General features: G+C 43.5%; 1 protein-coding gene across 3 annotated transcripts in view; it reads right to left on the reverse strand.

Annotated features, from left to right (window-relative positions):
- The window catches only part of PPP2R2A (protein phosphatase 2 regulatory subunit Balpha), a 44,195-nt gene extending 27,778 nt beyond the window's left edge, over positions 1–16,417 (reverse strand). Inside the window, exons 1-3 of one of the 3 annotated variants that reach the window (XM_059490769.1) lie at positions 16,355–16,417; positions 12,617–12,680; positions 8,232–8,306 (exon numbers count right to left, since the gene is read on the reverse strand). In XM_059490769.1, the coding sequence (XP_059346752.1) occupies positions 8,232–8,306; positions 12,617–12,680; positions 16,355–16,402 (187 nt within the window). In that variant the 5' untranslated portion in view covers positions 16,403–16,417. Of the gene's footprint in view, positions 1–8,231; positions 8,307–8,917; positions 8,955–10,728; positions 10,833–12,616; positions 12,681–16,354 lie in introns of those variants that run through there. The other 2 variants (XM_059490771.1, XM_059490770.1) reach the window with 2 other exon arrangements.
- Positions 16,418–17,326: the final 909 nt, after the last annotated feature.

Genomic DNA, 17,326 nt, shown 5'->3' on the forward strand with positions numbered 1-17,326 from the left:
GGAGCTCTCATTATTCCCAGAGCATTACTTTAAGAACTTCAATTGAAAATGCAAAAGGGAACATTTCCACACAAAACACCTTCTATATATTTGGGAAAAATCAATCTCTCTTACAATACAACTCTTTAAAACACTTTTTTCCTGACCCTAAAATTTTCTTCCAAAATTAGATGCAAACAGAACTGCCTCAGGGACTGCACATGACCTAAATATGCTGGTTCCCTTCATGGTGCTGTCACTTGGGGATGGCTGAGAGGAAAATCCATTTTGGTGAAGAATGGCTGACCAAATGAATAGCTTCTCCTCCCGTGCCTAACAAAAGATTGATAAGTTAGGAGAGGAAAGCAAGAAGCTTCCAGCCACTTGTGTTTCTCTCACTGGATTACAGGCACACACAGAAGCCTCAAATAATTGTTTTCAGTAACATCAGTGCACAGCAGCAGAACCTGATGGTGGTACTGAATTTCAAAGGGAAATGAACAACCCAAAACCTTGCAGCCACTACAGAGCCAGGCAAGAGCACACTCATGGAACAGTGCTCCACAGCAGGCCTGTGTGGGAAGCCAGAAAGTGAGCAGGACTACATTCAACCAAGGAAATCCTGCTACATAAAATTATTAACAAGTGTGCACACACAAGGTATCAATATTTTACCTTTTAAGACTTTTTTTATGCTTTCCCCATTTTCAAAGACACAGAAGAAGGCAATGTCCCATCTATTTCCATTTACTGACACACTGACCTTACAAAAGCAGCATTTAGCTGGTGCATGTTGCAAGAGCACAACTGAGCTGACTCAATGTAACAAAGCCATAATTACACGTGTTCCACTCAAGTTTAAAGCCTAGGAAACCATCCCTGCATTGTTATTTTGACTGCAAGAGCTACCACTGCTTCGTTAAAGAGATTATTCCAAATTGGTTTGGATTAATAAATACTTCCTGCATTTGTCTGCTCTCATCTTCACTGGAACAGGGTAACTGTTCACACTCACAACCTAAGCACCAACCTAAGCCAAGGCTTTTTACTCCTTTCAATAACTTCTTTGAGTGCAAACCACAGTTTCACGTGATTGCTGAACATTCATTTATGCTGCTAAACTTTTCACTCCACACTAAAAATACTGCAGACACAGTTATGGTGCTGCATATACTACAGAGCATTGAAAACAGGAGAAAAGGTCTGAAAAATACCCTTAAGGCAGTTATTAAAACATCTTCTAGAATGAAATTATTGTGGGAGCACAGTGTTTCCCACAGATGAAAGGACAAACTGCAGCCTTAACTGGGTACCATCAGTAATTGATGTTTTTGCTCCACGAGGCACACAGAGCAGATTTAATTGCATACACACTTTAACAGCAGCTAAAACAATGGCAGACTAATTCTGCAGCATTTCATGCAAGACAATACATCCATTTAGGTGAAGATGAAACCCTAAAAAAGGGATCCATATTTCAAATCATATTAAGACTGATAAAACATGACAAGAAAAGATTATAATTTGTCAGATTATCTTTTTTTTAAAGTGCTTTACAATAAAGCAATCAGTAATAACCCACCTCCCATTTAATTGGTATTATTTCCTACAACAACTTCAAAGAAACTTAACTTGCACTGATATTAACGAGCTCATTTCACTAACAGAGCTCAAACAACAGTGAATAAATCCCATTTCCACAGACTGCTTGTGTGGACACAGTGGAAAACCCACTCCATGTGTATTATAAAAAAATACATCACAAAATAATTCTGATACTGTAACAGTGATTTTTATTGCTGGCCTGCAGATAGCACATGTTCAAAGTATGGAGCTTGAACAGCAAACTTTAAACAGGTTTAAAGTTCTTTTTAGCAGCTGATTTTACCCTTCATAGTAGCACGGCATTCAGAGATCAATCATGGTCCTGCACTGCCTTGCTCTTTGTAAGGTCCTACAGAGAGACCGATCTTCTTCCAGAGCTCCTCCTGCTCCTCTGAGCCACTTGAGCACTCTGCACACTGCCATGAGCACAGGCAGAGCTCTGACAATCACAGCAGGGCTCAATTCAGCCGAAAAAGAATCCAGTGAAAACCAAGATTTTACCAATTTTTCAGATGGATCAGCTTCCCCAACAAACTCACCGTCCTCTGAGGTGAGCATCCATGCCAGGGAGTGGGAAGGAGCGCCTGTAACAGAAACGCCGCCAAACCAAACTGGCCAAACCAAACTGCAGCTGCGGCCTGAACGGGCAAGGGAGGGGAACAGAGAGGGGGCGGGGGGACAGAGAGGGCGGCTTGGAACACCGGAACCCCCAGCTTTAACCCTTCATTGGCACCCCAGCTTTAACCCTTCATTGGCACCCCCAGCTCTAACCCTTCATTGGCACCCCCAGCTTTAACCCTTCATTGGCACCCCAGCTTTAACCCTTCATTGGCACCCCCAGCTTTAACCCTTCACTGGCACCCCCAGCTTTAACCCTTCATTGAACCCCCAGCTTTAACCCTTCATTGGCACCCCCAGCTTTAACCCTTCATTGGCACCCCCAGCTTTAACCCTTCACTGGAACCCCCAGCTTTAACCCTTCATTGAACCCCCAGCTTTAACCCTTCATTGGCACCCCCAGCTTTAACCCTTCATTGGCACCCCAGCTTTAACCCTTCATTGAACCCCCAGCTTTAACCCTTCACTGGAACCCCCAGCTTTAACCCTTCATTGGCACCCCAGCTTTAACCCTTCATTGGCACCCCAGCTTTAACCCTTCATTGAACCCCCAGCTTTAACCCTTCATTGGCACCCCCAGCTTTAACCCTTCATTGAACCCCCAGCTTTAACCCTTCATTGAACCCCCAGCTTTAACCCTTCATTGAACCCCCAGCTTTAACCCTTCATTGGCACCCCCAGCTTCAACCCTTCATTGGCACCAGACAGCACAGCCTGGAACACCCAGCTTTATTTAACCCTTCATTGGGACAGCACAGCCTGGAACATCCAGCTTTAACTCTTCCTTCAGCTCTGCAGCCACTGGGAGATTTAGTCTTCATTTTAGCTCTGCAAAAATACATTCTACAGCTGCTACAGCAGAAATACATTCTACAGCTACTACACTTTTCATGCATTCAAGACAAACTGAATTCCTACAGTAGAACTAGCCAAAGCAGAAGCATTCAGGTAGCAGCCATAAGATGAAAAGCTAAAAGGTTTCACAAAGCTGATGCAGAGCTGTTCTCCATCCAGATTGCTGCTGACAGCCTAGCTTGCACTTGTGTGTGCTGTGGGGTCTGACCACACTCCAGCAGTGCATTTCCAACACAAAAACCTTTTTAATAACTCATTTTTAACTTCGGACAGAGATTCCAAGAACAGCAACGCCTCACAGGGACAGAAAAATCCCTGAGTGACAAGCTGGAGTGCCCCAGCATCCAAACCCGTGCAAGAGAGAGAACTGAATTACTTCTGGGGAGCTGGACAGTTACTGCTTATTTATCTGCCTGCTAAATGCTCTTTGTCTGGGGGACTGCACACTTTAAATGCACACTCTAGCCATGCAGAGCAGCAGCTCCTAGAACACAGTAGCCCATTTCTCTCTCCAGATACATTCTCTGAACAGCTGAAGAGCTCAAATACAGAAGCACACTCAGGAATACAGAACAGGACTATAACCTTGGCTCTTTCTTTTCTCATCCACAGCATATTTCAAACTAGCTCTTAAAAACAAACCTATTACTAGGCCTAGCTCCCTGTAAATGATGGTACCTCATGAGCATAGAGAACATAACCACAGCTCTTAAAACCCAAATTAGCTTCCCTCCCACAACTATATCCCAATCTTCCCTCAGCAATATTATTGCAACCTCACTGTCACTCTTATTCTCTGAGAGTTTTTTCTCCTCTCCAATTCCATTGATCCTCATAGAAAAAGCCACCAGAAAAACAAAAAACCACTAAACATAAGAATCCCAAAATAAAAAAAAAAAAAAACAAACAAAAACCAAAAAACAAGCCACCAAACAACCCAAAACCTGCAGATTGCAGTAAACAACCTTTTTATAGCCATCCATATTCCTGCCTTCAAGTCTCCTTATTCAGAAATAACACTTTTCATGCATTCAAGACAAACTACCATTGCTGAAGCGACATCAGTCCCCATTGCTGCTCTGCAATTCTGAAACCTGTCAAAAGTAAGTATCAAACTACACTTGACAGACATAACACACCTAGAACCAAACACAGAAAGCATTCCTGAACCAGGGAAATGCCCAATTTTGTTTCAGTCTTCTACCACACACAAGCCAGGGACAGAATTTTATCTGATCATCATTTGCACTCTAAAACAGACACAGCCATGCTTGGCTCTAAGAGAAGACATGAAGCAAATCACAGCTAATTAACAAAGCATCACAGAAAGGTTAAGCATTAAGCATAAATAAAGTTAGTAATAGCAACCACAGCAGATATTCAAATGCTTCTTTAGGCATGAAACAGTTAAACAACTTGTCCAAGATGAGCAGTAATCATTCAGGGTTAAAGCTTAGGACACAAGTTCGTGGCTCCCAGCCCTGGACCTGGACTATCAGACCTTTACATATCTTTGAATTACACCTGAAAGAATATTGATAGAGCTGCTTGACTCTTCTCCTTCTGTTGAGCAATTAAATTGACTGAATGAGTTCTGAAGTACAAACTCACTCCATTAAGCAAGTGTGTAGTTTGCAGAGGCAGTTCAAACTCAGAACTCTCAGCCATTCCCAACTGCAGTTGCTATTATGTCACATTCTGAAGAACAGCAAAAGAGTATAACCAACAAAATCTTTGTAATCCTTTTCTATAATTATCCTCATAAAAGAAGCTTCCACTAAGAAAACACCAGAGTATTTCTGGACAATTAAGTCTCACTTGTACGGAAACTGTGATGGCACAAAAGTAAGAAATCTGTATATTACAGACACTTTTGATAACCTGATACTGAACTTATCACAAACAGGCACTCCGCATTCTCCAGCCCAGAAGACCTGGCTATGAAACTATGAAAATACAAAACTAAGTAGGGAGGAAAGCTACTTCAGAGAGGCAGCACACACTACAACAACCTTTGTCCTCCTACAACACACTGATAAATCACTAGAATCAATTAAAATTAAGGACCAGAGTTATAATGAAGCTGACACTGGTATTTCAATTTATAACCTGATTTCTGTGCTCAACTGTGATCTGACACAGCCAGGCCACAGCTTACAAGCAAGGGTAAATTCCATACATGCCAAGGGAACAGAGGCTACTTCTGCCCCTCACATTCACATTTTCAGTAGAAAAACTTTGCCACAGCAGTAACCCATGCAGGCCCCACATGCAAGTTCAGTACCATCCTTGCCCAGGCTTTAGTGACACAAATTTCTTCCCCTTCCCCTTCCATGTCACATCCATCCATCACACAGTGGGTGGAAGGCCAGAAAATTAACGACTGTGTATCAGAGTTCATGTTTCAGCCACCAAAGCCACCAAATATTGACTTTGTAACAACTAGCCAGCCTAGTGCAAGTATCTAAAGAACTATAGGTGATACATGTGATGGGAAGGCTGGAGGTCAGCTCTGGCCTGATCCATACTGGAAGCTACAGAATAGCATTTTGCACAGGCTTTTTAAAGTTGGTACAACTGTCACTGTATTAAAAATGTTACTGTCCAAAATGTTGTTCTCCACGGGCCTGTTTTATAGACAAAAACACGTAGGGAGACCACTGGGTTTGTATCCTATTGATTGATGCAATTAAATGATCTTGTTTTCCTGGTTATCTCTGCTTTAGTTCAGTTCAGGACAGCTTTCCAATGTAAATATTGCAACACCAAGTTACCAACAGAAGGAAAACAGAAAGTAAAACTCCCAATTCTTTACATTTGTTTTCAGTGAAAGTTCAACATTCCACAACAAACTGCTATTTAGATTTTGAGCTCTGTAGCTGTTCAAATATCAGACCTTCACAGCCTTGCACACAAACTGGTGCCATGCTCACCACAGGTGTGACTGGAGTGCAGACCTGCTCTCTGGCAGCCCACAGTGGTTACAGAGTCATTACAGCTTGAGACAGAAGATTTCCTTTAGCTTTCACTGCAGGCCTGCCCCAAGAAAGCAGAAGGAAAGGCAGGGAACAAAAAAGGTCCTCAGACTGCACTTGGACCCACCATCAATTTGGCATTGGACATTCCAACAGACCAGAAGCCGCTGCTCCAGTTGGTGCAAGAACCACACCAGGCTCCATGTCTGTGTGAAGTGAACCATGAGGTGAACCTTAAAGCCAGAAATATTGCTAGGAAATGGAAAAATGCAACCATCCTTATACATAATGCTTCCAACAGAATTACAGCGAGACACTGTGATGTATAACCAGAAATCAATAGAAACAACTGCTTTCACCAACTTCCAGTAGGGGTTGTGGGAGCCAGACACACGGGAAGAGGAGAATTTCAGCTCCACACACGAATTACAGCCAAGCACAACATCAACAACACTTGGGATCTCTCCCTGGGCAGCTCAGTTTCACAGCACCTCGCAGTACAACACACTTTGGACCTCAAGACTCATCCCAAGTCAGGTATAGCTGACAATGACACAAAATTTCTTTTCACTCTTTGGGTCACAGATTCAGAAGGCTATAAACCAAAAATGGGACATAGTTACAGTGTTTTGGAAACCAAGCTGCCTGCCTTGCTGAAACTGCAGCCAGTTAATTCTCTCAAAGGCTTCCCTGAAGTCCACCCCAGGATCCCAGCAGGGCTCAGTGCAGCCCCCAGCCTGGCAGAGGCACAAGGCTGGCAAGGCACCTTTCCTCACACACTAAGGGCAACACTTCACAACAGCTCAGTCTGTCCTTCCTGCCTATTTCCTCACTTCTGAATTCCAGATCCCTGTAAAGGCTTTTTTTCTATACCTATATATAAGTTCATTACTACTAGAAGCATATCAACATCTATCTTAATGAAGAATTATTTGCAAGCACCACAACTTCACCATAACCACAACTTCTGCAATACTTGCACTTATTAAGGATTTTGTTTGATATGTAAATAAAACAAAGGTTACAGAATTTTAAATCTGTCAGGGGAAAAATTATACCACATTTAACAGTACTTTTGAGTTCAAGCTTTAAAATCTACTTCCTGTTTAATTTAAAATTAAACTTGAAATTGTTATAGATTTCTCATTTCCAAAAAACATATTCCGACTTGCAAACAACAGAAGCCTCGGGGCATAGTTTGCCACATGCTGCAGCTAATAAATAAAAACAATTCAATTCTGTTTATACCCTTATTTTCTTTTGGCCTTTGGAAGCTACTCTGAACCACATGTCAAGCAGAGAAATAGTGGAAACTGTAGTTACTGCTTTTCTAAATATAACATTCATCTCATTTGTATGCCAGAGCATTCAAGATATGCAAGAAAAAGAAAAAAACCCAGGAATTACATGTGACAAGGCCAACTGCTTGCAAAAGACAACTTTTAACTCATGAACTTAAAGGCTGCTTGGTGCCAACAGGACTCTATGGCCAAAGAAATTCAAAAGTCAGGGGATCTTTCCTCGAGGACAATCACAGCAGAGATTCTGCTCTCCAGCACAGAGAAAAGCACTATTCCTCCAATGATCCCAAATCCAAGGGGAAAAAAAATAAAAAAAATCAAACAGTGCAATTTTTGCAGTGAAATTCAGAGGCAGCCATCTTAGTGTAACATGACACTTGTCACTGCCAGCTTGGAAAAGTTTCAGACAATTTCCAGTATTATTTCAAAGCCAGAGCTGCTCCTCACGTATTAAGTAGGCACGCACAAATATTCAGATTTCTTCTGCCTCTTGTTAATAGGAGCTAGAAAGATTGGGGTAATTACTTTATCTAGTACTTAGATCTTCAAAGAGCACAAATGTTAATTCTAGCAACACCTCCTTGTGGAATTAAAGTATCACATTCCCCATTTTGCAGATTAAGAAAAAACACAAATCGAAAGCCAAAAAATCTGAAAAATATTAACAATCTTAGAAAACAATTCCAGCAAAAAAAAGTTAGGAAGCCTGAACTTTTTTACAAGAGTGTTGAATGATACTTTCAAACCACAGTTTAAACCTGAATCTGGATATGGGAATGCACAGGAAATGTCCCTTTGCTTTGCTCAACGTGCACTCAGCAGCACTGGGATACATCCACATCTCCCCACCTAAGAAATGGTTAAAAAGTCAGAAAACAGTAAAAAATATTATTCTTACCTTCTGCTACATCATCATCTACAGCGCCTTTCACCTGAGAAAAACACCACTGAATGTCATTTCCTCCTCCAGCTCCTAAAAAAATGAAAACAATTCAATAAAGGGAGCCCCCCCAAGAGCAGCAGCACAAGCACACAATGGTTGCAGATTGCACATTTCAGAGCCTGTGCACGCCCACTTCCTCAGCAGGGCTGAGGCACAATCACACACCACCCTCCCCACCTTTTTCCTTTGGATATTGTTTTTGTCAGCCTTCGATGCAGGGTTTGTCAAAAACAGGGAAGCACAAGCAGAGTAAAAGCCTCACTCAACCAAAGCTCGCTGGACTGAGCAACATGAACTCTGAATTTAAAATTCAAGTGCACTATCGGCTGTGTTTCACACAAAGCTTTGAGCAGTCAGAACCCCCCAAACACATACAAACAGCTTAAATATAAACTCTCAGAGCTGTGCTTTTTCAGAAAATTTCAATCTCCCAGCCAATACAAACCAAGCACACAACTCATCTCCTCCTTTCACTAACCCACTGTGCCGACCCTATGCACTCAAAGCTAAAGAAAAAGAATTTTACCACAATTTTAGAGTTTCTTCGCAGAAGTAATGAAAGCAATTAGCAGCCTAAGAAAAAAGCAGCAAATCCGAGCAGAAAAGCAAACAAGCAATGGGAGGAAGGCAAGTTCTACTACCGTAGAAAACGGATCGGAGAGAAAACTTCAGGAACATTACTGCCTCGGCTGAAGGCAGTGATTCATTTGAACTGTGCCACCAAAACACACACCAAAAATCACCACCCATTTCTTTTGCATTTCATTCTGAGCAAATCACTGCAGGGCTGAGGACATACAGGAAGAGCCAGAAATGGGCTTGCCTCAGTTGTTTTTTTTTTTCTGTTTTTTTTTTCCTCCAAAAGCCACTGTCAAAATGGAACTTTTCCTCCACACAACTCAAACCGGCTGAGCAACAGATGGCATTTACTCATTAATCCCGAGCTCTGGTAGGGCTTTGGAGATAACAAAGAATACAGGAGGAGACTCTTCCCAAGTTAAGGGAGTCAAAAAAACTCAAAGAGAAAGAAATCAGAAGCCTGAAAATAATCTTTCCAGAAAAGACGAAGCGCCTCAGAATAAGAAGTCCTGGAATAGAGTTTGCATTTTTCACTTGCTTTAAATTCTTCCCTGAAGGATTACATCGAGCTGCATAACCTGAGGAGGTGAAGGCAAGCAACAGAACCAAGTTATGCAGGAGATGGCAAAATGCTTTCCCTCCCCCATCATTCCCCCAAAATCCTACAACACATTCTCTTCTCTTCAACTTCATTTGTCATTTAGCAGCCAGCACCACAGCAGCACTTAAAGGGAACAGCTTGGAGAGAATCACTGCTCCTGCTACTTCCAGCTCAAGTCCTCTTTTCCATACAATTTACTTGAACTAAGTTGGCACTTCTTTCCCCCCACGACTAAAACGGCAAGAGGAGGGTGGAGCATGTGCATATGGTGTAGGGGGGAAAGGCAAAGCACAAGCCTCATAAAGCCTCCTATGCTTTGCTCCTCCACATGCAAAGCACTGAAAAGACAATTCATGTGCAGAGGAGGGGGATGAATAAATTTCCAAATGAAGGAATTGCAAGGAAAAGTAAGAGGGAAGAGATCCGTTCTGCACAAACACTCCCAAGCCTACCAACTTCGGGATGTGAAATGGGGAGCAAGCAGTGGAAGGAATGGCAAAGAAAACACAGCGAGACCTGTGCTGTTTAATTACGCCCTGTGCCAAATTTTACTGGCATTTGCAGATGCTCAGAGGCTGCTCCCTACAGAAGGGTGCGACTGCAATCTGGACACCGCCTGCACCTGGAACCTCTCCGTGCACGGCAGCACTTCTGAGAAATAACCACAAGCACCAACCCCAAAGCCCCAAGGGGGAAACTCTTCACCAGAGCGTGTAGTGACAGCACAGGGGGGGAATGGGCTCAAAATCAAAGAGTAGGTTGAGCTGGGATATTGCGAAGTAATTCTGCTCTATGAGGGTGGGCAGGCCCTGGCACAGGGTGCCCAGAGCAGCTGTGGCTGCCCCTGGATCCCTGGAAGTGCCCAAGGCCAGGCTGGACGGGGCTTGGAGCACCCTGGGATAGTGGAAGGTGTCCCTGCCCATGCCAGGGTGTGGAACTGGACAGGTTTTAAGGTCCCTTCGCACCCAAATCATTCCATGATTCCACGAAAAGGCAGCAGACCCGCCCTGCCTGCAAGCTCTTCAACTCCAAAACACACCACATCCCGCTCCACCTTGCTTCTTCCATGCTTTTTTTTTTCCCACCGAGAACGGAGGGAAGGAGGGGTGGGTGGGAGAAAAGCACGAATTCCAACAAGAGAGGATAAAAAAACCCACCCCACAACCAGCAAGGCGCAAGCGAGTCGGAATAGGAGAGGCGGCCGAGAGCCAGAGAGGCAGCGGGGAGAGCCCCCCGAGCCACGCCGGGGCAGGGGGGGCAGGCTGCCCTTACCTGCCATGTTGTGCTGGCGATAGCGGCCGCGGCGGGTCGGGCGGAGCGGGCTGCGCGGGCGGGGCGGGCGGCGCGGGGCGGGCGGCGGCGGCGGGCGGCGATGGCGGCGGATGGAGGAGGCGGCAGCGGCGCGGCCGCGGCGGGGCTGGGGCGGCCCCGCTCCGGCCCCCCCGGCGGTGAGCGTCCAAAATGGCGCCGGCAGAGCTGGGGGTGACGTCAGCGTGGGGCGGGAGCGAGCCGCCCTCAGGAGGGCGGGCGGCGCCACCATGTTCCTGCCCAGCCCCTGTCAGCCCTCATGGCGGGGGTGCTGCTGCTCAGCTCGGCATCGATCGGCCGCCCTCAGCCCGGCTCCACCTGCCCTCTTGGCGGGGCTGCCGCCCCTCAGCCTAGCATCGACAATCCCCGTGGCGAGGCTCTGTCGCTCATCGGGGGGGGGGGGGGGGGGCTGGGGGCTACCGACCCCCGCTCAGCTCGGCCCTTGCCCGCCCTCATGGAGGGGTTGCCGCCTCTCAGCCTGGCATCGATGTGCCGCCTTCATGGCGGCGCTCCGTTCCTCAGCTCGGCCCCAGCCCGCTGTCACGGAGGTGCTGCCGCCCCTCGGCCCGCCATCGCCCGCTCTCAGCCCCTCCGCGCTGCGGTGTCCGCCACCCGCTGCCCCCCGGACTCCCCTGCAGGAAGCGCTTCCTTCCTTGACCCCTCTCCCGCAGGCTCGCCCTTCATGAAGTCAAATATCCAGAACTGGAAGGGACCCACCGGGATCATCGATCCAGCTCCTGGCCCTGCACAGACACCACAAAATCCCACCCTGTGCATCCCTGGCAGCGTTTGCTCAAATGCAAACGGCCTTGGGGCCGTGCCCACTCCCCGAGTACCTGTTCAGTGCCCCTGTTCAGTACCCCACCGCCCTCGGGGGGAAGAACATTACCCTGATAATCCCTTCGTGTCTCTTAGAGCATCTCCCTTTCATTTGTCCTTTGGTTTTGTGGTTTGTTTTTTGTTGGTTTTTTTTTTTTTTTTTCCCCTCCCTCCATTCCTTTTGCTCCCTTCTGCCATTTCCCCGTGCAGCAGCCACACATAACCTGTTTGCTTGTGCAGCAGCCACCCCCTTGGATGCTTTCCACAATGTCCAGGGCTCAGTCTCTTGATTTCACTCCGTTCTCATTGCTATTCCCTGCATACACCAGCCAAGCTCCCGAGCCATTTTTAGCCTCCATCCACCTTTCACACTGAGAGCCAGCAAGATCCACAAAGAAGGGCTTTCAGCCGAGCCAGCTTGGCTCAGCTCCTGCTGGCTCAGGAAGGATGGAGGCTCCTTTTTAGCTTGCTGGGTCCCAGTTACAGTCTTGTGTGTAGTTAACTACAGGACTGGGATAATTAATTCAGTACAATCTATTTAAGATCTTGTGAAAGTCATCAGTTTCCCTTAAAAGATGTTTGTGCAAACATTTTCTTCTTGGGCTGGGTAGATCTTGCTAATCCAGATTTCACTTGGAGATTCATAAGCTCATCCTGCAAACCCAGTGCTGCCACAAACTTGAAATGTGACTTGGAATAAGCCTCCAAAACCATCCCATACACTGATTTCTGCATTTCCAGGTCTAAACACCTAAGAGGATGCTTTTATAAATGAAAAAAATCTTTGAATTGCTTGTCAAGTCTAGCATGAAATAGAGCTGTGGGAACTGAATGCCACTGATGAACACAAATAGACAGACCTCCACCAGAAACCCACAACTGGCCCAAATTACAAGTTATTTTGGAATTCAAATTTGTCTCTGCATCCCCAGTAAAAAAAATTGCACTGGCAAATAAATCAATCTTGGAAAGAACAATAACATTTGAAAGAACACTCAGCATGTATGGGATGTTCTAAAGAATTGCAACTTACCTAAGTTTGGAAATCTCCAAAACCAAGTGTTTTGCTTAGATTGTTTTGAGAGCAACCCAAAAACCTAAAAACAAAAGCACTGCATGTTTGGAAAAAATCACAACAAAGACAAACTCCCTCATCCCAAACATCCCAGTCCACATTTCCCTGAGCTCAAGAGAAAATTCAATTCTACAAATTTGTGGCTATGTTTACTTGATACCAAATCCTGCATGAAAGCTGGCGTTCCTCTCTTTTCAGAATTCCTTAAATTCTGAATTTAAATAATAAATTAAATTAATTCTTTAAACATACTCTTTTCAACCTAAGCAGAATTGTCCTGCAACTGTTTAGCAGGAAAATTTGTAAATCTAGTCCAATTCATCCATTGCCTTCTGTATAATTACTGCAGAATTTATCCTCATAGTAGAATAAGCATTGGTTTAAGAACTTCTGTTGCTAAAAAAATTTAAATAAGGAAAAGAGACCTGCAATTAGCTCTGTAATAGAAACTAATGAAGCCTTAGTACAAAGATTATAATTAAAATAAAATTTCTCTTAGAAAAGATTTAATATCATGGTGCTAGGACGATGGATTTGAACTCCAATATTTCAGGGTTTTGTTGTGAGCTAACTGAGCTAGAGAAAATAATGGAGTGTAATAAATAAATAACATTAAATCACAGCCAGAGCAATTAGCAAGACATCTTGGAAACCACAACCTTTGCCTGGGTGTTCACTTGCTTGGTATTTCAGAGCTCTCACACTATGAATGGTTGGTGCAAATTAGGCAGATTGTGTTCCATAGCCCTGATTCAAAGTTTGTCAGCACATACTCAGATTTCTCTGGAGCTTGAGCATTGGTTGAGGTGCTCTGGGGGGATTGTAACTGTATGATGTTAAATTTATACACAGCCACCAACAGCACAGAGCTTTAATGAGCATTTGTGTACCTTTAATGACTAATTCTTACTCTACACACAAACTCCTTCAGCTGAGACTGAAGAACACCTCTGGGAAGTGGGAGGGACTTACAGGAACAAGGACTCACAAAACAGCATTTCTGGATCTGTTTGCTGTGATATTTGTCAGAAAACTACATAAAGAATGGTCAGTTCACAGCAGCCTAGACCAGGAACTGTGGAAGTTAAAATAACCTAAAAATCAAAATATAATGTGACCAGCAACCAATAAAAACATATAATAATGTAAAATGACTGATCAAACAACTGAGGCTCCAAAGAAGAGCACTATCAGCAACTCATTTTGCATCTGCTTTAGTTTTCCAGTAATTTGACCTATTAGATAAGACTATAATGAATTACAACAATTCAGTTTAGAAATAAAGGGAACAATTATCACCAGAATTATCACTGGAATTTAGTAATAGCAGAGCCATCTGAGGCCATGAGCACGTTAACATCAGAGCAATGTAATTCCCTGCTTTCTGTACTTTATTCTGTTCAGCTTCAAGTGTCTCACTGAGAGGTTTCCATTGTGTTTTTGCAGAACATTTCAGAGAATAACAGCCTTAACTCCTAGAAAATATTTGCTAATGTTCACCCCCCATTTCCCACTCTTAATTTCACATAAACAGCTATTACCAAACCAGCACTGAGTCACATCTTGGTGCTGCTGCCGGAAAGCTGAACAAAAGGTCAGGCAGACCCTGCTTCTGCAATGAGTCTCAAGGAAAATTACCTGTGGGACAAGTCCCAACCCATCCACTCTCTTCACCTCTTACACCAAGCTGGCTCAGGCAGCTGGGTCCCTACTGCTGGTCTTGGTGCCAGCTGCCAGTCCAGGGCCTCTTCTGTGGGCACACACAATTCCATTTGCTTTTTCTGGCTTTGCTCAGCCCGATTTCACCTTAACCAGGTTCCATCTGCAAACTCTCAACTGCCAGTGGCCACAATTTTTCAGCTAAAAGCCAAATGAAAATAAAGGTTTAAGCATTTCCAGTTCCTGCCACACTGTGTCCTAAACCTAAACACTATAAAGATATTTCTTGTGCTCTGTATCACTGGGGCACTTCCAAAGTCACTGGGCTTTATTTTTGGAAAGGGAAATGTTGAAATTAAAGTTTCTTACATAACTGAGCATCTGTGCTGTTGGGGGAAATCATGGAATGCTCTGGGATGGAGGGGACCATCTACATCCATCCCCTGGGCATAAAATATCATCTGATCAGTCACTAGGTAGTTTAGTTTAAGTCTCATCAATGATAAAAAGTGGAAGAGGATAATACATATCTTGCAGTTCACTTTACAGCTGCCAGGAATTTTTTAGTGACCCAGTTCCAAGAAAACCCAGTCTAACAACCAGCCAATGGTTCTGCAATTGAGTGCTCCAAACTACTCCTCATTGAGAAAACCTCTGCCATGGAAACTCACTAATCCTGGTAACAAGCAGTTTGTGTCACCCCAAAACTATAAAGTTTATTGGATTAAAGCCCTGCTATTACAAGAACCCTCAGCATTTTTTTCCCATAAATTATTATGACTTTTATTCTTAACTTTAGCCTGATATAAGTAAACAGAAGAGGTAATTAGGCTTGGAAAAACAATTCATATGTTCATTACAGTAGTAGTTTGCAAGACAGGTTTAAAACCAGTTTCAAATTTGATCTGTTTAGAGCAGGGCTAAGACGCTGTTACTGAAACTACAATTTGCAACACATTGCTTTAATTGATTATTTAAGCACATTTTGTAGAGGATTCATGCACCTGAATTTTATTTTAAAACAAATGCAAAAATACAGGGAAAGATAAGGGGAAACAAAGCTCCTGGAAAAGAAGGGAAAAACTGTTAGAGGTAGTCAGGAAGCACCTGTCTGGAGGGAAGAAAACAAGTATTTTTCAACTTGGAGAGCTTGTTGGTGATGAGAGGAGTGTCCCAGTATTTCAGAATTAAAAATTAAGAGAAGAGGGGTAAATTGAGGTTTATAGAAAATTTTCATTCTTATTTTTGTTTATTTTACTATTGGGTTTTTTGTTTGTTTGTTTTTGTGTTTTGGGTTGTTTTACAAGCTGTAGTACTGTGGAAAGATGAGTCCAACGGAAAAATAAGAGAACTGATATGGCATGCTAATAATCCTATTAAAACTAGGAGAGGAGCCATAGGAGAAGATAAGAAGTTCACAAGGTATATGTTTAACCCTCCCTAAAAAGAGGTAGCTACAATTAAATGTTTGGTTCAGGATAACCTGGCACTTGAAGTCTTCCAACTCGGGATAATTTGGACATAACTTGGAACTCTGAAAGCTAAAACACTAGGAAAACAACAACATCAATGAAACCAAATGAGAACAGTCATCCCAAACTACACGCAAGGCTCTCACAAAGTGGTTTTATTCTACCGAAAGTGATTAAATACTGAACTACATTGCCAGAAAACACTTACAGCACACCCACTACAAGGCACTCTGAAGCCCAGAGTCCCTTCCAGGGATCAGGCCAAGTAGAGCTTCTCCCTGCCTAAGGGTAAGGGATGCTGCTTTAGTCTTTTCCAGCCCCAGTTTCATCACCCAACAGAGAAACAGATTCTGCAGTTGAGAACACAGGTTCTTTGTACCAGTGACAAAATCAAGTTACACCAAAACCAATAAATCCTTACTCAGAGAATCCTTTTAAAGCTATTAAATTCTCATCCTATTCAGTCTTTAGAAAGGGGATAATTAATATTTCTTGACTCTTTGAGTACATTTAGATCAATGAAAGGAACATAACAGAAATAAAAACAATAAGAAGAAAAAGTTACCTTGGGGGGGAACCTCAGCCCTTGATGCACAGCCCTATCAGATAGCATGGTGCAGTGCTCAGGAGCACAGGTAACTGAGATGAGAGGTGCCTCACTCATCCCCACCATCTTTAGCAGGCACTTTCCAGGAAGGGGAGGAGCTAGCATACACAACTCCAAAAGCCTTGAGGAGTTTTCATTTAGGGTTGGGTTATTTTTGCTTTTTAAGCCTTCAGACTCTCATGGCCTATACACAGAAATGTTTCTCCTTTTGGGTGAAGTATTGCAGGGTTATTGAAGGAAAAGAAGTATTAATTTTACCTTACTAATAAACCTGCCTAGGGGATCTAAATAAGTGAAAGAAAAACCTCAGAGACTTTTATGAAATATTTTTGTTTAACAAAAGCAGGAAGCTGCAAAGCAAGCATGTTAAAAACACTGCTATCCATAGGATTTCCCTGTTATTTTTAACAGTGAGCTTTAATGTCTTCTATTTTAGATTCTTACTAAGGCAAAGTGCTTTTACACATTAATTGAGTTAACAAGCTATTGTCCTTCAGTAGAAGACCAAAAAATTAAACCTGTGCAGGTGTATTTGAAGAGGGTGATGTAACTACTAGTCTTAGCTCAGGCCTGTAGTTATCTTGTATGTATCACTGAAGCTGTTACTAAAACACACCTAAAAAGCCAACTGATCTAAAAGGAGCAGGATCAGCTCCTTGGAATCATGTTTTTGCACTTTGAAGAGGCCTGTAATTTTAGTACCATTTTGCAGTAAGAAGTTGATTGGTAGTTCTGAGTGGTGCTAGCAGGGAATATGAGCTTATCAAAGATCCCACTTTGCCAGAAAAAATGTTCCTTAAAAACCATGGATTGTGGGGAATGATGATTAAATATTGAATTTGGGCTAAAATGTCACCTTAGGCTTTGAGCTGAGGCATTCTTGCTCTTGATCCCAGGCCATAGACAATTTCAATCAACTTGGTGTTACCA

Source organism: Ammospiza nelsoni, chromosome 30 (genome assembly GCF_027579445.1).
Source record: "Ammospiza nelsoni isolate bAmmNel1 chromosome 30, bAmmNel1.pri, whole genome shotgun sequence".
Lineage (NCBI taxonomy): Eukaryota > Metazoa > Chordata > Aves > Passeriformes > Passerellidae > Ammospiza > Ammospiza nelsoni.